Source organism: Periophthalmus magnuspinnatus, chromosome 9 (genome assembly GCF_009829125.3).
Source record: "Periophthalmus magnuspinnatus isolate fPerMag1 chromosome 9, fPerMag1.2.pri, whole genome shotgun sequence".
NCBI classification, from domain to species: Eukaryota; Metazoa; Chordata; class Actinopteri; order Gobiiformes; family Gobiidae; genus Periophthalmus; species Periophthalmus magnuspinnatus.
In genome coordinates, this window is record NC_047134.1 from 34,584,624 (window position 1) to 34,607,288 (window position 22,665).

The window sequence follows — 22,665 nt, forward strand, 5'->3', positions numbered from 1 at the left end:
CAGGGCAGAGAGCAGCCAGATTCACTCAGCGTTACCTTAGGAAAATACTCAGCCTCAGAATCAGCCGTCTGCATTTTCTTATTGACAACTTGAAGTCTAAAGTAGAAAACTTAAAAAGCAGAATAGCCACATTCGTCCCAGAAGCTCAGAGGATCTACAGTTTCATAGCCATAGGGCAGTTGAAACGACATGAAGAAACCAAAGAACAGCACATTAGTAAGTGTAACACCCTTTAGTTACACACACAGTGTAATCCCCAATATTTCTAGTTAACCTTGTTGAACTATACAGTCTGAATGAGTTTTGTACATGTAGTGCCTTTATTTCACCAGTAGGGTGTGTATTCTACATCCTCAAGTGCCGCTGACACAGGTAGCCTCTAGATCCCCCCACATGGTTTTTACTGATGCCGATGAGAACAGACACACTAGCCGAGGAGAGAGCTTGCAAATGTGAAGAAACTACAGACAAAGTGGTTGACACTTGTATTTTCTTTTGAGTTATTGATCTGGTGAACTATCCAAACCCACGAGGAGGTTTTTGGACCGGACGTTGCCGTGTTGTTGTGTTTTTTTTTATCAAAGAGAAATTCCGGTGAGTAGCAAGCCATTAGCGCTTAGCCTAGCATGCTAGCGGTTGGCGGCCACAGCTAAATTGCTAACTCATTCCATGAATAAATTCTCAGTGTGTTCCCTTATGTTTCCGAGAAGATGTTTAAAACCAACCGGAGCTATATATGAGATGTGAGTTTGAGTGAAAATATGGTTAATGTCGTATTTTGTGTGAAGGATTATCAGTGCTAAATCGAGCTAAAAGCTATTAGCCTTGAACTATGGGTGAATGCAACCTAATGCTAAACAGCTAACCAAGCTGGTTCGGTGAGCTAAAACACGTGTAGTTGTGTGCAATTGAGTTGTGAGGAACGGTAATTCAATGAATCATCCTCAAACATGATTTATATGTGGTTTAATTCATATGTTGTGTACACTCTGCGGTGGTTAAAGTTAAAAACGGTTAAAACATTTCATATTACACACTTTGATGTGTGTTGGCTGTTTAAACATTCATTTTATAGCCGTATATGATACGTTGTCAACGTGAATAGTCAAGTTCATTTGATTTAAGATTAGAATGAGAATAAATACTGTACAGTTAATTTAGATAAATGTAAAAAAAAAAAAAGAGATTAACAAGAGATATACAACTGCTGCTTTATGCAGGTTGTTTTTTTTGAGTATGAGTCGATTCTGATGGCGAGCCAGAGCCAAGTCTGAGGACCGTGGAGCGGGAGACCGGCTTGCACGCGTGGAGGGTGTGACGTCGGAGCAGCTCATCGTGCATCTGGGAGAAAACGCATCTATACATTATACAGATAAGATAAAATCACACTACCCGGGTAGATGGACAGTAATGAATAAAGAAGAAAACTAATTTTGGACACTGACTGAAATTAACACTTGATTTGTTTTTTTTTTGGACTTTATTGGACTGTGTTTACACTTATTATTTTGGGCCCATTATTTCCTTTGTACTTTGAAGAAACATTTTCATTTTTTTTTCATTTGCACTTCGAAATATTTTCTATTTTTTTCTTGTACTTTGAGTTTTTGAGAGTTGTAAATTCATTAATGTTGTTGTTCCAACTGAGGTTGTTGAAAGGTAAATACCAGGTTGAGTTTACTGGGTTTTGATACATAGAGAAAATATTAACTTAGTCATAGCTGAACAAATTCAGTTGTTGGTATTCAAAGTGGTTTTCCGGCCAATAAAGAACTATTTTGCTACTCTTTTATAAACTGTGGTCCACGTCATTCAAATCCTCCCTGAGCGAAACTATATCTTCTGATTTTGGCCTAACCTTTAAAGTATATGATAGTCACCTTAGCACATGTACTGTAGATATGTGTTACATAAGTTTAGGCAACTACAAGAACAAAGGAATCAGAGCGACAGGAGGAAAAGGGATGGACTCGGCCATCCTAGGAACAGAGAATACTGGGTGAAGAACTTGTCAGACCGTGACCTTACCCAGTCAGAGAGAGAGGTACTTTACAAAGGACTGAACTTCTCTGTAACTTCCAATCAGATCCCCACAGTGGAGCAGCAGAAACAGCCATTAGAAACAAGAAGCTCACAGAGGCAGAAGCTGGTGACCTAAGACTGAAAGTAACAGCCGCACTGAGCAGCGCCAAACCTCCTCCCTCCAACATAACATCAGAGGAAAGGAAGGCTCTCACTGCTCTAGAAAAGAACCACAGCATCAACATTCTGCCAGCTGACAAAGGGAGATGCACCGTGATCCTGAACTCAGCTGATTACGAGGCTAAAGTGAACAGCCTCCTCAGTGACACCACCACCTATGAACTGCTGAAACGAGACCCTACCAGCGGGTACAAGAAGAACATCATAGACTACTTAGAGAACCTGGAGAAGGAGGAAGCCATTAACAGACAGCTGTATTACAGACCAGATTCCATTCCCTGTATCTATGGCCTCCCTAAGTTCCACAAAGAAGGAGTACCCCTCAGACCCATTGTGTGTAGTGTTGATTCTATCACATACAATGTGGCCAAACATCTGAAGACCATCCTGGCTCCTCTGGTGGGCAACACGGAGCACCAGAGAACACAGCACAATTTGTGAGCAAAATCAAGCATCTTCAGTTTGATCCAGATGAGACCATGGTTTCATTTGATGTGACGTCTCTTTTCACTTATAACCACATCAGTAGCGGAGGAGGCAGCAAAGAGGAGGCTACTGCAGGAGACTAAACTAGAAGAGAGAACTAAACTCACACAGGACCAAATCTGCAAACTGCTGGAAATTTGTCTAAATGCCACATATTTCCAGTTTAGAGGAAACTTCTACAGGCAAATCCACGGCTGTGCCATGGGCTCACCTGTCTCTCATATGGTCTCTCATATCATGGCTAATTTATACATGGAACAATTTGAACAGGAGGCTTTGGCCTCATTTCCAGGTACTCCTCCCACACATTGGTTTCGATATGTGGATGACAACTGGAAAATCAAAATCCAGGATCTGGAGCCTTTTACTGCACATATTAATGCTGTGGATCCTAACATCAAGTTCACATGGGAAGAAGCCAAGGAGAACAAACTGGCCTTTTTAGATTGTGCAGTAACAATAGGAGAGGACCAAGACTCCAGGTAGAAGTTTACAGGAAATCTACACATACAGACCAATACCTGCTGTTTGACTCACACCATCCACTGCAGCACAAACTCAGAGTGATCGCGACACTACACCACAGAGATCAAGTGGTGCCCACAAACACAGAGGGAAAAGTGAAGGAGGAGCAGCATGTGGAGAAAACTCTCTGCTCGTGGACGTCCAAAATGGGCCTTCAGTAGATCTAAGAGCTAAAAAACAGGACAACAGGGAATCTGAACGTAGAAGGAGAGGTGTTTGGAGGAGAAAGATGCTGAGTTGCATCCAAAGAGTCTTTTAACGTGACAATGATCCCAAACACACCACCAGGCAATGAAAAACATCACTGCTCTAGAGGAGATCTGCAGGAGGAATGTGTGAAAACCTTGTGGAGACTTACAAAAAAACATTTGACTTCTGTCATTGCCAACAAAGGGAATAATAAAGTATTGAAATTAACTTTTGTTATTGACAAAATACTTATTTTACAACATAATTTGCAAATAAATTCTTTAAAAATCAGACAATGTGATTTTCTAGATTTTTTTAAGTGGGAGAAACAGTTCGTGGTTGAATAAACACTTTTTTGCCTCACTGTTTGAGTAAATCTCTGTCTATAATTAAACCTGTTTTCAGAAATTGTTTCATTAACTGGTCACTAGTTTTCATCAGATTCCTACATTCTTTGTTCAGCAATGGGAAATTACATTTTGTTTTTAATTTATGCTTCCCTCTAGTGGAGGAGGTTGATATCACATCTTTACCAGTTTTGTTGAGTCGACTGCTACAAAGTTGAGGATCATCTCTGGACAGGTATGATTCACAGTTTACTGATGGTAAAGCTTTGGTTACATTTTGTTTTTGATTCCTGGTATAAAAGATCTGTTACTGGATGGACTAGTAAAATCATTATTGATCCTTGACCTGGTGAGTTTAATAGAAAATAATATAAAATTGTGGTCTGAAATACCAGACAGAAAGTTATACAACTTGATTATCTGTTCAGGCTTGTTAGTAAAGAGTAAATTTATTTAGTTTTTTGAATGTTTTGTGATTCTTGTTGCTCAGTGAGTTGAGATAAATTGAGAGTGTCCATAATACGCTTAAGTGTTTTTCTGTGGCATGTACTTTCTAGAGAGTGGTATTTCACACAGATTCTATTCATGGGGATTTTTAAATGAATTTAGTACAGATTTTTTTTGTATCTTCTTCAGTTTCCTAATAATTTGTATTTATATATTTTTATTTTGCTTTTGTTTTGTTCAAGCCAGGGCCTGAACTCAAAACCTTCAGCAGGATGTCAATGAACGTGTTAGAAAAATAACCTCAGTCAGTTCAAACTATGCAAAAAAAATACTGCTACTCCTCAGAAATGTAGTGGAGCAGAAAGTACAGACAGTGAAGTAAAAAGTACCCACTGTAAAATGTGTATGAGTATAAATACCTCAAAAATGTGCTTAAGCGCTTTCACTTTTCTACTTCTGTCCACCACTGGGACTTTTCAGACAAATAGAACATGCTACATCATTTATATTTTTAAAAACATTCTTAGTCAAAATAGACTTATTGTTTACATTGTCAACACAGAACAAAACCTCTTTATAATATTAAATAAAATACAAAATGGATTTAAACAGCACATTTCCAGGAGCCTGTGACTGTAATTTAATGTGTGTAACAGCACAAACCATCTCACCTGTTGTACTTCCAACTAAATCTGCTCAGCGTTAAATTAAAGATCAGATTACAGTCTCATTTGGGTAACAGAGCTTCAGACAGAGCAGTGCTTACAGTTAGCGCCACACCCTATAGTGATGATGTCATACACTCAGACTGGGGGCGAGGGCCACGTTATCCACTGATCACACTGCACTTTGAAATATCCAAAAGGTAAATTCACTAATGTTGAACCTGATCATTTCCATCAGAGACTAGAGCCAAGATCTCACTGCGTCACCACAAAAATACATTTAACAACATCATTTGAGCCTCATCTGCGTCGAGTATTATCGGCCTATAGAACGACGTCGTCTGAAACCCACCAATGAAAAGTAACAAACCTTTATGTAATACATGGCCAGTGCTTATTTAAATCTGTGTGTTGGTACAGAGCAAAAACTTTGGCTTTTTTGGGGGGGAAATCCTGCATCCCATAATTTCCCCTGTGAAGCGACGCACTCTAAATTAGAACTGGCGTCATTAAGTAGTCGTCCTTCAAGCTCTTATGAAATAATCCCAGAATTCAGTTTATTATAAAACTTGTAAAGATCAGATTAAGACTTTAGGCAAAAAAGTGACAAAGAAGTAGTAAATTTATTGCAGTATTTGTTCCACCAAAAGGATATAAATACCCCTCCTCTTACTCTATGTGACCTAATACATCAAAATGTACATTTACAAAATATCCTCCCGTAGGCCTCGTGTACTGAGTGTGTAGTTCCACATAGAATAAATTATATCCAGGACTCTTGCCATTGTACAGAATGGACAAATAAAAGTGAATCAAATAAAAAAATCGTATTTTTCTGTTATTTTTGACTGTTTTCTTTCAAATATCTAAAAACTACATGAAATCATCAGGATGTTATAATATAGAGGTTATGCATGGACATCATTTTATTTGAAAAATGCCCCTCAACATTCAGACTGAGTGGCACTGAGGCAGAACTATGAGCACAACAACAGACAAAATGTGTTTCTTTGCTTTTTATTGTCTCATTTTTGTCTGTGGAGCTGTTATTTTCACCTCGCAATAATTATTTCCTAAGCACACGGACTCAGAAACACTTCAGGAGAGAAAAGGTTTAGTTCAACTGTAGACTTTTGGATTTGTTATTAAAGTGTAGACTATGGAGGCACTTGACAAAACGACATGAGATGAACCATGTGAGCAGTGGGTGGGGCTAAACAGTATGATGTCATCCTGTAGGACTCTGGACTGAGCCTGGATCAGAGAGAACAGAGAGGACGCAGCTCCAACACAGTCCAACATCTTTACTGCACACAGATGTACAAACACCAGATTAGATTGTTTTATTCACATTTATCAGAGATCTCAGGAGAGACTTTATATCAAACAGAGGAGAAGAGGAGCAAAGGAGCAGATGAGTAGCAGAGGAGGCTCACAATGACTCAGGAGGAGTTGGACTCACTGTTTGTCTGAGGTAATAATGACTTATATTTACTTGAGTGTCTTTTTGAACACATTCTTTGTGTAATCCTTGTTTTATGGTCTCTTCACTTCTAATGTTTTATTGAGTCACATTTTCAGGTGGTACTCAGCAAGATTCACCTGTTTTACATTTAGAATACACCAAACCTTTTACATTAGTTTCACTTAGATTTGAACATGGGCCTGATCCATTTCAATCTGAGAAAACACTTCAGTTAGTGCAGTTTTTATGTTGTGTGTCTCTGTGTGTCTGAGTATAGATTTTTGAAGTACTTTTTTGAGTAGAACTTGTATTTGTATCCATGTAATTGTACTTAGTCACATTTAAAATCATATGAGTAGTGAGTACAGCACAAGTCCCACTGGTCCTGATCCACGTCTGTCTCTCCTCTGTATCTGCTGCTTCATAAACAAACACATCACTGCATCGCCTGCTCTGATTGGACACAGCTCAGAATATGCAGATTGGGCTTTGAAATGTTTCACTTTAGCTTTAAACCCTTCAGTTTATATCAAATACTGATCAAAAATGCAGCTCACAATCTGTTAAAAAGTCAGTAGTACTCTTAGTAGTATTTCTCATGTGTACTTTTTCCTTTTCCTTGAGTACAGATGTGCAGTCCTCTCTCCATCTCGTGTTGTAGCTGCTGTAGCCTGTTGTTTTATGCTGAGCCATAGAGTGTAGATGAGACAAAGACACAGTTTTACAGATGTAGTGTTCACTTTGAGCAGCTCAAATGTAAAGGGACAGGGCCAGAGGAGCTGCAGGCTCAGACCTGCTCATTTACATTTATTCACCAAATCATCTTTTGGTTTTCTCGTTTATACAGAGAAGTGTCAGAAAGACTTGAGTGTTTGGGACATGAGCCTGTTATTGGTTTGTTTTGCGTCACAATCACAGGTCAAAGGTTTGATATAAAGTCTCTCCTGAGATCTCTGATAAACAGTAAAGATGTTGGACTGTGATCCTCCAGAGGCTGATGAAGGTTAATCATTCATATTTTATTATTGTGTTGCTATAGCTGTATGTCAGACATCACAACAGTCTATAGAACAAACATATTTAATACAGAAGGGTCAAATGTGTCTGAGTCAAACACAGAGATTTGCTGTAATAATGTGAATTTTTGACTGGAGTCACAGAAACAATCAGGTTGAACATTTGTGAATTTACATGTTGGATGTGACTCATGAAAATACAATGTGATCAACAGAGAAATGTGTCTCTGTCGATCTGAGAGTACGACATCATCACACTGTAGAGTCTGAACAGCACCAACAGAGACAGAGCCACTTTGGACAAACATTTAAGCCTTGTCTTTATTTATCCAGTGTGGACTGAATGAATACTGCAGTGTAAAGGTGCTGTAGAAATCCAAAACATTATGATTCATGGATTTAGTCCAAAATCTTTAGTTTTGTGCTCAACAGAATCAGACGAGCAGTTTTACAGAGATCACAGGCTGAAGCACACACTCAGGCCCTGGACGCGCCCTTAAAGAGGCATTATGGAACTTTTCTGGAGGAGGGTACCTCACTGTCTCTGTGGAGATGTTACTGTGTCGCCCAGAATGTTCCACAGTACGGCATTAAACATATCTTTTTTTGCATTTATTCAATTCCAGGTGTTTTTTGACTCAAAATATTAAAAAAAGACTTACTTTTTTACTGTGAGCACGATCATCTCCAAATGGTGTCACCTGCTTGTTACAAAATAGTTTAATGCCATACTGTGGAACATTACGAGCAAAACAATGACGTCTCCATGTGAACAAGCAGGTGTCTGACCCTCCACAGCAAAGTTACACAGTGCACCTTTAAGAGAAAATAAGATGTCTGTATAAAAGTAAAGAGGGAAACGTTTAGGACCAGACTCAGACTCTGGGCCAGATCCAAGTCCACAGACAGAGTCCAAAGTCCAGGTCCAGGACAGGTCCAGACAGCAGCAGTGATGGAAGGAGTTCAGCTTTAAAACACTGAGTAATGTCAGGTTTATTTCTCTGTGTTCTGCCACATTAAAACACATGGGAATAGAACCACCAACCTGTCGCTGAGTCCAAATGTGCCTCTGTGTCTTTGACCCTTTCCTGTTTGACAGTGCACTGTGTCTCTGTGTTTCTGTTTGAAGTGTCTTGCCTAAGGGTTGTGTCACTTGGTCTGGAGTTTGTCAAGAGAAAACTACTAAACTATTATTTGATTAATCTGGAACAAAAGGGAAAGAAAAATGACATCTCAAAAATAACTGTACAGAAAACATGAACATTTCTAGACCCACAGACAAACAAAGTAGAAGAAACAACATGAGGCAGTTAGACACATGTCACAGTAAAACATAGGAGTGAAGTCTCTAAATCAGACTCCAGTGCTGAGGACTGTGGTCTAATGTGAGGTCCCCTGTGCCCCTCAGCAGCACCTCTGTTCTGTCAGACTGGACTGAGCATGGATCAGAGAGAGACCAGAGAGGACGGAGCCCCTCCCTCTATAAAAGCTCACAGGTAAGAGAGGATCACTAACACTCCACCACTGTTCTCCATGTCAGAGCTCAGACTAAAGCCACTGCTCCATCTGTGTCCACAGACCTGCTCCTGGGGCCAGCGCCGTCTCATTCAAGAGTGATGATTCTTTGCAAAGAGGGATACTTTTTAAAAGAGAACATGGTCCAGAGTAAGTCAGACTCACCTCATAATGTCAGGACTTTATGTTCACAGCCTTTTTAGAACGATATGGAGGACTTGTTTTTTATTAAATTACCTCTGTGACTGTGAGGAGGAACTTCATGCTCGTCTCAGCAGCAGGAAATGCAACACATCCATCCATCCATTTTCTTCCGCTTATCCGGGGCCGGGTTGCGGGGGCAGCAGTCTAAGCAGGGACTCCCAGACTTCCCTCACCCCAGACACGTCCTCCAGCTCCTCCGGTGGGACCCCAAGGCGTTCCCAGGCCAGAGAGAGACATAGTCCCTCCAGCGTGTCCTGGGTCTTCCCCGGGGGCCTCCTCCCGGTGGGACATGCCCAGAACACCTCCCTAGGGAGGCGTCCAGGAGGCATCCTGAGCAGATGCCCGAGCCACCTCAACTGGCTCCTCTCGACGTGTATGAGCAGCGGCTCTACTCCGAGCTCCTCCCGTGTGACTGAGCTCCTCACCCTATCCCTAAGGGTGCGCCCGGCCACTCTGTGGAGGAAACCCATTTCAGCCGCTTGTATCTGCGATCTTGTCCTTTCGGTCATTACCCAGAGCTCATGACCATAGGTGAGGGTAGGAACGTAGATTGACTGGTAGCGACCGCATCACTGCAGACGCTGCACCGATCCGCCTGTCAATCTCCCGCTCCATCCTTCCCTCACTCGTGAACAAGACCCCGAGATACTTGAACTCCTCCACTTGGGGCAGAGACTCTCCACCCACCCGGAGAGAGCAAACCACCTTTTTCCAGTCGAGAACCATGGCCTCGGATTTGGAGGAGCTGATTCTCATCCCAGCCGTAGAGGCCCCCGCCTTCGACTGCCGCCCAGATCTCCATGCACCGGCCCCTTACGGATCCTCTTGTGGGTGGTGGGTCCACATGAGGACGGCCCCACGTCACTCCTTCGGGCTGAGCCCGGCCGGGCCCCGTGGGGAAAAGCCCGGCCACCAGGCGCTCACTGTCGAGCACCCACCCCAGGCCTGGCTCCAGGGTGGGGCCCTGGTAACGCCGGTCTGGGCGACGTAGCTTGCCTTGTCTTTACAATCTTCATGATGGGCTTCTGAACTGCTCTTCGTCTGACCCGTCCCCCTGGACCTGTTTGCCATGGGTGACCCTACCAGGGGCATGAAGCCCCCGACAACATAGCTCCCAGGATCATTCGGGCACTCAAACCCCTCCACCACGTTAAGGTGGCGGTTCGGGGAGGGGTGCAACACACTGATGTCTTTGTCCTACAAAAGTCCTTCTTTGAGATCCTAGTCCAGGCCGATCACCCACTGGACCTGCTCAAGTCACATGACTTTAACAGCTGTGTTTCTCCAAAAGAGATATTTTTAATTTGAAACTGGAATTAAAATGGACTCTGAAAAGAGCCAACAGTTTTTTTTTGTTTTTTTGGTTTTTTTTTTACATAAAATGGTGGGAGGAGGCTCCTGCCGGTTGTGCCAACAGAACAAAAACTAAGTTGGACCTGTTTTGTTATAACTGAATAAACTGGGACAAGAAAGGAAAGAAATCAAAAGCCTGATCTAAAAAGGCTTTGACATGATAAAACAACAAGAAGAAAACAGCTGATAGACCCAATGTGTATCAACAAACATAAACCTACGTGATGTAAAGTGTATAGCACTCCCACTCACATAAACCAACCTCCCAACAATATTTTATTGTGCATCCTCTAGCTGTGACAGGAGGGAGAGAGTGCAGAGCACAGCTGTCCTGTTCAAAGTTCCCCTCTTTGCTCAAGAACAAGACAAATAAGTGTCAATTATTAAAGTCTAGTGTCCATTTTGTGTCTGCACAGCCATGAAGTGTCACTGCACCAGCCCCATTTCACAAATATCACTAATAACAACCAAACATTTAACTCATTAAACTCAGATCCTGAAGCTCACTGGAGATTAAGGTCGTATTCACACTAGCACTGGTTAGTACGCTTTAATCGAACTCTAGTTCTTTTGGCCACAAAGTCCGGTTCATTTGGTCAAGTGTGAATGCGCAATCGAACTCTAATACGGTCCAAAAAAGCGAACTCTGGTCCACCAAAAAACCTAGGTCTCGGTCCGGTTGAAGTGAACTCTGGTACGGTTCGAATGCATATGTGAACGCCAAGCGGACCACGGGCCGCTCCAAAGACAGGAAGCGGATTACATGCAGAGCATTCTGGCTAAATAAAACCAAAACAAACACGGGTGCAAAGCTAGCGGAGCGGAGAAATGGCTCGTGGTCAGACGTGGAGTGAAGAGGAGGTAAAAGCCCTCGTAGAAATATGGTCTGACGAAAATATATGTCAGTTACTCGTGACCACGCACAAAAACGAGGTTTATAAATTAATAAGTTAAAAAATGAAAGCAGTAGGATTCCCCCGCACTGTAGCGCAGTGTCGGACAAAAGTAAAAAAAACTTCGTCAACAATCCATAAGAAGTTGCATTGTATTGACCGATAGACGAACGGCGTTTCTTCTTCATGGTTTTTTGTCTTGTTTCCTTCCATGGTTTTTGGTACAGCGCCACCACATGTGAAGGATTAGACAAGCTTCTCAAAAGGTTTGGTTCGTTTGACAAAAAGCAGTGTGAAAGCAAACCGCTCCAGTTGAAAATGTTAACAATGTTTCAATTTTGGTCCTGAATCGAACCGAGTCTACTGGACTATTAGGTGTGAAAACGACCTAAAGGGACTTAAGCCTCTGTTGAGCACATTTGTTCAAGAGGGAAACAGACGTGGACAAATGAGAGTTTATATGTGTTGCAGTGGTTCTTAACCTTGTTGGAGGTACTGAACCCCACCACTTTCATATGCACATTCACCGAACCCTTCTTTATTGAAAAAAATAAAATATGTTTTTTTTTTTTTCAAACTCAAAACATATGTATGTTTTACTGGTGCACTAAATGACCGTGTGTGTCACACACAGGCGTGACACACAGGCGTGACACACAGGCGTGACACACGAGCACAGGTGTGACATACAGGTGTGACATACAGGTGTGACATACAGGTGTGACATACGGGTGTGACACACGGGTGTGACACACGGGCGTGACACACGGGCGTGACACACGGGCGTGACACACGGGCGTGACATACGGGCGTGACATACAGGCGTGACACACAGGTGTGACACACAGGTGTGAGACACAGGTATTTTCTTTAGTTTTCCCATTTCCAGCTGTTTTCATGGACTGTTCAGTCTTTGTGATGTTTCCCACTTCTCACATGAAGATGTGTTCACAATAACCAGTCCATTTGTAATAAACACAAGATATTTATTATCAGTGGACCAGAACATGTGCGGTACAGACAACAGAACAGAATGTGACTGCAGCGACCCCTACAGTATACGCCCGGTAACACTATGGTAAACAGTATGGACAATCTTAATGACAACTTTATAACAACAGTGTCTACAGTTGTTTGTGTTTGTGTGAAAATTGATCCATAGACAGAACCAAAAGACTTTGTCTGTGATGATGGATTCTGGAGTGAGGTGAGCACAAGTGTTAAGAAGAGTCACAGTGGCTGAAGTGTGTTTTCTTCTGTGTCTCAGGATCCACCAGAAACATCCTCCGTCTGAACCTGGTCCCATCTGTGAGTCCCTCAGGAGTGACCGCTCTATGGGACATCCACTTAAATTTGCAACAGAGCCGTGAGTTTCCACAAGTGTTGAATAAAACAACTGAAATGAACATAAGTTTGATGAGTTTGTTTGATGAGTCTCTCTCACAGAGTGGAGCAGCAGAGTCCAGATGTCTCCAGTGGTCAGCACCATCAGACACAGCTGGACTCCATATTTAAGGTCTGTCAGACCTTAAATTTGTAAAGTTTGTAAATGTTCAGATGAATGAGAACTTGTTCCACACAGATCTGACACTGACTGCGTGTTGTTTATAATGTGTCTGTTCAGCTTCTGGAGGAGGACATCTTCACCTTTGTCCAGAAGGAGCTGAAGAAGCTCCACAAGGTTCTGAGTACAGATTACCCAGAATGCTTAGATCCTATGAAGGATGAGGATGAAGAGCAGAGGAGCAGCAGTGAGGCTGTTCTGAAGATCACACTGAACTTCCTGAGGAGGATGAAGCAGAAGGAGCTGGCTGAGCGTCTGTGGAGCAGTAGGACCATTTAACACATTTAACAAGGTGCTCACAGTCGTTTTATATTCTCTGAGACTCAGGCCTGTATCTGTTGTCTTCATTCAGGGAGTTATTCTGGAGTTTGCCAGCGTAAACTGAAGTCTAACCTGCAGCAGAAGTTTGAGTGTGTGTTTGAGGGCATCGCTAAAGCAGGAAACCCCACCCTTCTGAATCAGATCTACACAGAGCTCTACATCACAGAGGGAGGGTCTTCAGAGGTCAACCAGGAACATGAGGTCAGACACATGGAAACAGCCTCCAGGAAACCAGACCCAGCAGAGACAGTCATCACATGTGAAGACATGTTTAAAGGCCCAGCTCACACACATGCACCAATCAGAACAGTGCTGACAAAGGGAGTGGCTGGCATTGGGAAAACGGTGCTCACTCAGAAGTTCAGTCTGGACTGGGCTGAAAGCAAAGCCAACCAGGACATACAGCTGCTGTTCCCGTTCACTTTCAGAGCACTCAATGTGCTGAAGGACAGAAGCTTCAGCTTGGTGACACTTGTTCATCACTTCTTTAGTCAAACACAAACAGAACAGAACACAAACTGCAGCTTTGAACACCTCCAGGTGCTCTTTATCTTTGACGGTCTGGACGAGTGCAGACTTCCTCTGGACTTCACCAAAACCAAGGCCCTGACCGACCCCACAGAGTCCACCTCACTGCACGTGCTGCTGGTAAACCTCATCAGGGGGAGTCTGCTTCCCTCCGCTCACCTCTGGATAACCACACGACCTGCTGCAGTCAATCAGATCCCTGCTGAGTGTGTCTCCATGGTGACAGAGGTCAGAGGGTTCACCGACCCACAGAAGGAGCAGTACTTCAGGAAGAGGTTCAGAGACGAGGCTGACACAATCATCTCCCACATCAAGATGTCCAGAAGCCTCCACATCATGTGCTACATGCCAATCTTCTGCTGGATCACTGCCACAGTCCTGGAGCATGTGTTGAAAAGCAGAGAGAGAGGAGAGCTGCCCAAGACCCTGACTCAGATGTACATCCACTTCCTGGTGGTTCAGGCCAAAGTCAAGAACATCAAGTATGAAGAAGGATCTGAGGCAGACCCACACTGGAGTCCAGAGACCAGGAAAATGGTGAAGTCTCTGGGAAAACTGGCCTTTGAGCAGCTGCAGAAAGGAAACCTGATCTTCTACGAGCGTGACCTGTGCGAGTGTGGACTGGATGCTGCAGAGGCCTCAGTGTACTCTGGAGTGTTCACGCAGGTCTTTAGAGAGGAGCCAGGCCTGTACCAGGACAAGGTCTACTGCTTCATCCATCTCAGTGTGCAGGAGTTTCTTGCTGCTCTTCACGTCCATCAGACCTTCATCAACACTGGGAAAAATCTACTAGTAGAGAAAAGGCCTGCAATCTCACTGTTAAAGAATCACATCATTTACAAAGATCTGCCCAAATTCTATCAGTCAGCTGTGGACCAGGCCTTACAGAGTCCAAATGGACACCTGGACCTGCTCCTTCGCTTCCTCCTGGGACTTTCAGTGTCGACCAATCAGAGTCTTTTACAAGGTCTGCTCACACAGACAGGAAGTAGCTCCCAGACCAATCAGAAAACAGCTGAGTACATCAAGAAGAAGCTGAGTGATGATGTGTCTGCAGAGAGGAGCATCAACCTGCTCCACTGTCTGAACGAACTGAATGACCGTTCTCTGGTGGAGGAGATCCAACGGTACCTGAGTTCAAGACGTCTGTCTAAAGGTAGATTGTCTCCTGCTCAGTGGTCGGCTCTGGCCTTCGTCTTACTGTCATCAGAAGAAGATCTGGACCAGTTTGAGCTGAAGAAATACTGCGCTTCAGAGGAGACTCTCCTGAGGCTGCTGCCAGTGGTCAAGGCCTCCAACAAAGCTCTGTGAATAACATTTTTTTTTTTAACAGATTATCGTTTGATTCAACTTCTATATAAACAGTGTTTTCTCTTTTTAAGACTGACCCACTGTCACCTGTCAGAGAGAAGCTGTGAAGCTCTGTCCTCAGTCCTCAGCTCCCAGTCCTCTAGTTTGAGAGTCCTGGATCTTAGTCTCAACGACTTGAAGGACTCAGGGCTGGAGATGTTGTCTGTTGGTCTGAAGAGTCCTCACTGTAAACTGGAACAGCTCAGGTCAGAGGGGTTAATATTACTCACTATTATACAAACATGCATATACATACACATACATATTACATAATAAAGATAAAATAGCTTTCACAAATAATACAAATGGGTGTGTGTGTGTGTGTGTGTGTGTGTGTGTGTGAACACAATAATTTACAAAATGTAAATTCTTGTGTTCTGCTGCATTCAGTTATTTATTTCAGTCATAATGGGTTTATTATAATAAGTTGTTGAGATCTTATCTAGACTTTTAACTAAGTATGAAACAATAGGTCTGTACTGTTCTTTTACATGTTTTGCTTAATCATTTTTTCAAGTAAAATTGCCAATTCAATGGTTAATTTACATCTAAAATCAGCTGAACACTCTGTGAACAAAACAATGTGTGTCCTGTGTTTTGTGCAGAATTAGTGCATTCACATTTTAAAATCATTTCACTCACCGCATGAGAAGTGTGGGCCGCTGACGGCTCCTCATAGAGGAGCAGCAGAGTCGCTCTGTGTCAGATGGGAGACATGTGAGGGGGCGGAGCTCCCTTCAGCCACACCCCTCCCACATCTCTCACGTCTGGAGTCAAACAAGCACCGGCCCACACAGGCTGAGGCTTAAACTCTTGTGTGGTGGTTCTAGTCTCTAATGTCCCTCTGTCTCCTCAGTCTGTCCCTCTGTGGACTGTCCCCTCACAGCTGTGGGCCTCTGTCCTCAGTCCTCAGCTCCTCCAGTCTCACACACCTGGACCTCAGTCACAACGACCTCCAGGACTCAGGAGTGGAGCTGCTGTGTTCTGGACTGAAGAGCGCCCCCTGCAGACTGGAGACACTCAGGTGAGACGCTCCCATGATGCACTCTGCCCCCTTGTGTCCACATGAGTGTAATGCTGTGTCTTTAGGCTGTCTGGATGTCTGGTCTCACAGAGGGGCGGGGCTGCTCTGGCCTCAGCTCTGAGCTCCGCCCCCTCTCACCTGAGAGAGTTAGACCTGAGCTACAACCATCCAGGACCCTCAGCCGAGCTCCTGACCGCTCTACAGGACCAGCGCCCCCTGCTGTCTGTCAGGTGAGATCATGAAGAATTGAAATCGACTGGCACAAAAGTTCAGGGTTTTTTTCTGTCAGTTCAAATGAACTAAAGTGAACATACTTTGGCTGAAGTAGCAGCAACAGTAGTAGTAGTTATAGTAGTAGTAGTTGTAGTAGTAGTACTGATAGTGGTGATTATTGGGGAGTAAATATGTGTGTTTTAGTTTTGTTCAAAGTCATCATCAGTGACACGTGCTGTAACAGTCAGTATTACCAGTGTATTTCTGTTGTAGTACCTGATAGCACCATATGGTGGCGCCTCTCTGTGTAATGTACTGTAAGGTCACAGGTCATCACTTGTTGCTGTGTTGTGGACACACACCTGTGCGCTCTACAGCTCATGTGTGGTACAGGTATAAAACGGACTCATCTCTTTCATGTGTGATTGTTGTTGCCGTGGAGACCTGGCATTGTTTGGTTTATAAATGTGGAATAAACCAAGTATCAGTGTAAATCTACACGTCTTGATCTTGTTCTGTCCCACATCTTAATGGCTGTAGCGAGCGCTCTCCGCCTGACCACTACCACACGTCACTCTGTCTGTACAACAAGGCTCTCATCCTCATGTGTCCACACACAGAGGCCCCGCCCCCTAGTGTGTGTGTGTGTCTGTGTGTGTGAGAGACAAGTGTGTGTGTGTGTGAGAGACTAATGCGTGTGTGAGACTGTGTGTGCGTATATGTGTGTGTATGTATGTGGGGGTGTGTCTGTGTGTGTATGTGTACGTGTGTGCGGTGTGTGTGTGTGTATATGTTTGTGTGTGTGTGTACGTGTTTTTGTGTGGGTCTCTGTGTGTGTATGTGTGTGCATGTATGTGTGTCGGGGTGTGCATGTGTGTGTGTGCCTGTGTTTGTGTGTGTGTCTGTCTTTGTGTGTGTGCATGTGGGGGTGTTTGTGTATGTGTGTGGGGGTGTGTGTGTGTGTGTGTGTGTGTGTGTGTGTGTGTGTGTGTGTCAGGTGCATTCTTCCCAAAGGTCGTGCTGAAATGGGACAGGTCTAGTCCACAGAGCCACTTCTGTCACCCAGCAGCCAAGACACACTGCTAATGCTAATGCTAACTACACACACCGTACATATCACACACAAGGATCGATTAAAAAGATCACGCTCTAGTGATTAAATAGTCGGACCATGAGCCCAAGATTTTATAATAAATCTGATCCAAATCTTACGATTAAAAACACAAACATTAAAACTAGTGTCGCTTCTATAAATATGAACAATTTGACAGTGTTCTTGTAATAAAATCTCCTAAATGACCTTAAAGTTTCAACTAAATAATCTGAATTCTTAAAATAAGATTTTAATATCATATATATATTTCTGAAACTGTACGTTCACACTGCAAATCATAAATATTCTTCAGATCCACTGGACATTTATATAAACACAGATAAAAGTCCACAGTGGTGTTTTCTCCATTTAAACAGTTTGTCCTGATTCATCTTCAGTGTCATTAACGTCTCTACAGATGCATCATGTCCCTCATGAGTCTGTGTTTGCAGCAGCACGTCTCCAGTGTCAGGGTCATCTGCATTTGACCCATTTCACACATCACCTGGGTCTTATCAGCGCCCAGTCCTGTGACCCCAGTGTTTCTGTCAAACAGGAGGAAACAACATGAATATCAAACATTTAAACAGTTTCCTCCTCATTGATCAGGTCTGAGTCACACAGGTCTCTAGTGTCTACATCAGAGTCAGATCTGTGAAATGGTAATTGTCATGTGTTTCAGTCTGATGTTTCAGTCTGATGTCATCTGTTTCAGTCTGATGTTTCAGTCTGATGTCATGTGTTTCAGTCTGATGTTTCAGTCTGATTCAGTCTGATGTGTGTTTCAGTCTCATGTCGTGTGTTTCAGTCTGATGTCACGTGTTTCAGTCTGATGTCACGTGTTTCAGTCTGATGTCACGTGTTTCAGTCTGATGTCGTGTGTTTCAGTCTCATGTCGTGTGTTTCAGTCTCATGTCGTGTGTTTCAGTCTCATGTCGTGTGTTTCAGTCTCATGTCGTGTGTTTCAGTCTCATGTCGTGTGTTTCAGACTGGACCATGCTGGAGCTGTGAGGTTAACCCCAGGACTCAGAAAGTGTAAGTGTTAAATTAACTCCATTTGAAACAGACACTTATTTAAATGTATAAAATGCTCCATGGACCTCACATAGAATATATATAGTTGTGTGACCTCAGACTGTGAGGTCCACAGCTGTGTCCACGACTGACTCCTGAAGCAGATCCTGAAGAGTCCAGTCTGGAGCTGTGTAACTGCACTCATGTTTCAGCTCAAACACAACAGTGATCTTCATTCTTCTTCTGGAGACAGTGGATTTAAACCAATCCCCTGTTCTCCTCTGAGCTCCTCTGCTGCCTCCTCCTCATCACTAGAACAACAACAGACACACAAACACTGGCAAAAGGACAGAAGCTGTGAACAAGCTCCTGAAACACAGAGCCACATGTCTCTGTGTGCACCAAGCCCCATCAGAACTACTGCTGCTGGAGCAAAGGAGGAGCACCAAGCCCCATCAGAACTACTGCTGCTGGAGCAAAGGAGGAGCAAAGGAGGAGCTGTTGGACACAGGTCTACACACAAGCACAAGTGACTGTGGATTCATATAGAGACATTTTAAAGGAGAAAGTCTGTGTCATGGAGCACAGAGGAGTGTAGGAGGAGCACAGAGGAGTGTAGAATGTGTGGAGTGACGTCAGAGACTGGAGCTGCACTTTGTCACTGCAGCAACAAACTCTAGTTTCAGCCTCGTCTATTTCAGATTCTTTTCAGTGTAAAACTTAAGGAAATATAGAGGAAATATAGAGCTGATGCAAAAGAAACATGAGCCAAATACAAGACTGACATGATTCACAAATAAAATCATAATAATAAAAATATTGTTGTGGAATTTCTAATAGTCAAAAGCCTTAAAGGTATAAACATCAACAGAGAAGTTGTCTTGAATCAAAGGTCTGGTTTATTGAATCAACTGTGCACAATTGTCAAAAAGCTGTGCCCCTAGCAGTGTCATCTCGCCCTCAGCTCACAAATGTAAACAATACAGAGTATTTATACCACCAAAACAATCTTGCCAGTTTAGTCTAATCAATGGTATTACGAAGGTTAGGTCAAAATGATCCATAATAATACAAATAAAGATTTATGCTAAAGAAAGCCATAACAATACATTCATCATAAATAATTGACTTTAAATCCATCTTTCATGAATAGATTGACCCATATTAAACTATAATTAAATGTGTGTCTCCACATGGGACTAACTGCTGCTGTGTTGTGTCTTCTCTCCATCAGATTTCTGTGATCTCACTCTGGATCCAAACACAGCTCACAGAGAACTCAAACTGTCTGACAACAACAAGAAGGTGACACTTGTGACAGAGAAGCAGCCGTATCCAGACCATCAGGACAGATTTGAGGACTGGGCTCAGATTCTGTGTTCCACTGGTCTGACTGGTCGCTGTTACTGGGAGGTCCAGTGGAGTGGAGAGGTTTTTATATCAGTGTCTTACAGAGGAATCAGAAGGAAAGGAGCCAGTGCTGACAGTTTGTTTGGACACAATGATCAGTCCTGGAGTCTGTTCTGTTCTGAAGGTGGTTTCTCTGTTTATCATAATAACAAACGTACCTTCCTCCCTCGGGACTGGTCCTCCTCTTCTGGGACAGTCTCAGTGTTTGTGGACTGTCCTGCTGGCTCTCTGTCCTTCTACACAGTCTCCTCTGACCAACTGACCCACCTCCACACCTTCAACACCACCTTCACTCAGACTCTGCTCCCTGGGTTTAGGCTCAGGACTTATGGCTCCTCAGTGTCTCTGTGTCCGACAGACTCACCCTCCTCTGTGTAAAATACAACAAATCTGTACAAAAATCACTTTGGAAATTTTATTTGGACTTTTTCTCTCTGATTTGATTTAACTTTCATTGTAGTATTGAAGTATTGTCAACATAAATACACAGGTGCATCAGGTTTTTCTGTACAAATACAAATAAAATCTAAATAAAACTGTTTTAAATCCAGAGACCAGCTCAGCAGAGTAAAGAAACTAGGTGGAGATTTAGGTGGAGCAAAGACATGTCAGGATCCACCTGGTTTTGTCTTTTCTCCTCCTCTGAGTCTCTCTCTTTGTGGTTTTGTCTTTTCTCCTCCTCCTCTGTGTCTCTCTCTTTGTGGTTTTGTCTTTTCTCCTCCTCCTCTGTCTCTCTCTCTTTGTGGTTTTGTCTTTTCTCCTCCTCCTCTGTGTCTCTCTCTTTGTGGTTTTGTCTTTTCTCCTCCTCTGTGTCTCTCTCTTTGTGGTTTTGTCTTTTCAATCTGGACGAAAATGTGTTTTGTTTTTTTAAGATAAAGAAATGTCACAATAATATTTTATATATTAATCGCTGTTAAAGCTCGTTCCACGTGTTGTTTTTGTGAGTTACAAACACATTGTTCCATCTACTAAATAAAATAAAGAATATAAAAATACTTATATAAACAGTCTGTGGTGACAAGTAGTTACTTAATTAAAAAGTTTAATTAAGTAAGATTAAGTTAATTAAGTTAAAAGATCAGATATATCTAAAAATATCTGCAAACACAAAGCAACTGTCCATCAAAACAAATATATTTATTATGGTCATATCATATATATTTATTTAATAGTAGCCTGACTGCATTTTTAAACTAACCGTATAAAAGCTGTAACGACGACTGTCAACAACAAAACAACAGATTTAAGCATCAAAAAGCAACAACAGAGTACAAAAACTAAGCTGGAGTAATCACGTTAGACCCGCGGACGATCACACAGGGAACAACACGAGGAGCAGAAATACGGCCGTGTCTCAATTCACCAAATGCACCTTTTGAAGGGTCCTTCGAAATACTCAAAGTGTAGTTTGAAGCTTCCGGACGAGAATCTGCCCTCCTCAGTGTAGCCGCCATCTTGCTGAAGTGGGACAGGCCCACACCACGGACCGCACTTCCACCGCTGTCTTTGAGCGTACGATACGTACATTACGTACGTTATTTTTAATTATTTATTATTTAATAGAGGAAAAGCCAAGATGTCGTCGTCACAGCCGTTTCTTTTTGTTTAGATTGAATATCAATAGGCAAATATAACGTTCGAGGTGATTTTTTTCTCAATTGTAGCTACTTCATAACTTAAACAAAATAAACCTTGTGAAAACGTAATAACAGAGACAGAGGAAACAATATAATTTTTACATAGATGGTCTATAAACCAGAGAACACTGATTAGTTGTACATAAAGTGGGATATTGCAGTTTAACGTTTTGGTATTTTGTCCAGTGGCTACACCACTTTAATAACAGTAGAGGGCGATGTTTCCCTTCTATGCGGTGCTACTTCTTTTCATCTTATTATTGTAAAGTATTTCTAGCAGTGCAGCGCTACATCAAGCTAGTATCTTGATTTACTAACACGAAGGTAAATGACACGTGTCCACCAGGGGGCGCAGACCTATGGAATGTACTGGAACTCATGAAGATTTTGTGCACGTCTCAGGACTCTGTTCTGTCCTTTCCTCAGAGTCCGTTGCTTCATTGTTCACATTACCTGTGTGGATCATTAAACTCTTCTGACTTTATTTTTCAGTCTCTTGGTCTTTGACACAATAGAAACAAACATTCTTACATTATTCTTATTGCAGTAATAATTTCTATTTCTATAGCAATAACTGCACATTCCTTTATTCCATGTAACTCTCCTCCTTTTTAATCAAACACACTGTACAGATCTTTATTCAGATTTAACAGTTTCATGTCGCACTGATGAGGTAAACCAGTACGAACATTTGAACGTGTATTGCGCAGCGGACTCCATTTTATTCTCTTTTTTGCGTAGCTGCGGTGCATGATGGGATATAGAAGTGCGCGAAGTGTGCACAGATGCACGCTTCAGTTACGTCCGATCTCCATGGAAACGCTGGAAATGCAGGGCACATTTTATCTTGCTCGTTCGTCGGGTGCATTGAAATGGGACAGCCCTTGTCACGCCGGAAATTACGTATCTGCCCTTCGACGCACACTTCCAATGGTGATTCTAAGGCCATTTTGGCGAATTGAGACACGGCCTACGTGCATCGTGACAACCAGAAACTACGGCAAGCGGCGAGCTCGGGGGAAACGGCAGCTTCACCTTTTTGGTTTTGTTTGACAAATTATAAAAACAGATGCAACTTACACTGTTACTGTAATTTTACTAAAAGAAATGAGTAGGAATTGTGTTTGTCATGAACAGAAGTAAAACAAAGAGGCTCAGAGTCAAAATAATTATTAAATGGCCCATTTTACACTATTTTATGATA

The 22,665-nt window shown here is 42.7% G+C and overlaps 1 protein-coding gene and 1 pseudogene across 1 annotated transcript; both read left to right on the plus strand.

Moving 5' to 3' along the window:
* The first annotated feature begins 1,888 nt into the window (after positions 1-1,888).
* LOC117376229 (uncharacterized) lies at positions 1,889-3,391 on the plus strand (annotated as a pseudogene).
* Positions 3,392-6,278: 2,887 nt separating this feature from the next.
* On the plus strand, positions 6,279-20,683 carry LOC117376607 (NACHT, LRR and PYD domains-containing protein 3-like). Its single transcript, XM_055224514.1, has 12 exons — positions 6,279-6,328; positions 8,751-8,838; positions 8,921-9,007; positions 12,575-12,673; positions 12,754-12,823; positions 12,932-13,136; positions 13,224-15,027; positions 15,103-15,276; positions 15,927-16,094; positions 16,160-16,324; positions 18,389-18,435; positions 19,649-20,683. The coding sequence occupies exons 2-12, from the start codon at positions 8,783-8,785 to the stop codon at positions 20,200-20,202; spliced, it is 3,429 nt and encodes a 1,142-aa protein (XP_055080489.1). The 5' UTR covers positions 6,279-6,328; positions 8,751-8,782; the 3' UTR covers positions 20,203-20,683.
* The last annotated feature ends 1,982 nt before the right edge of the window (positions 20,684-22,665 follow it).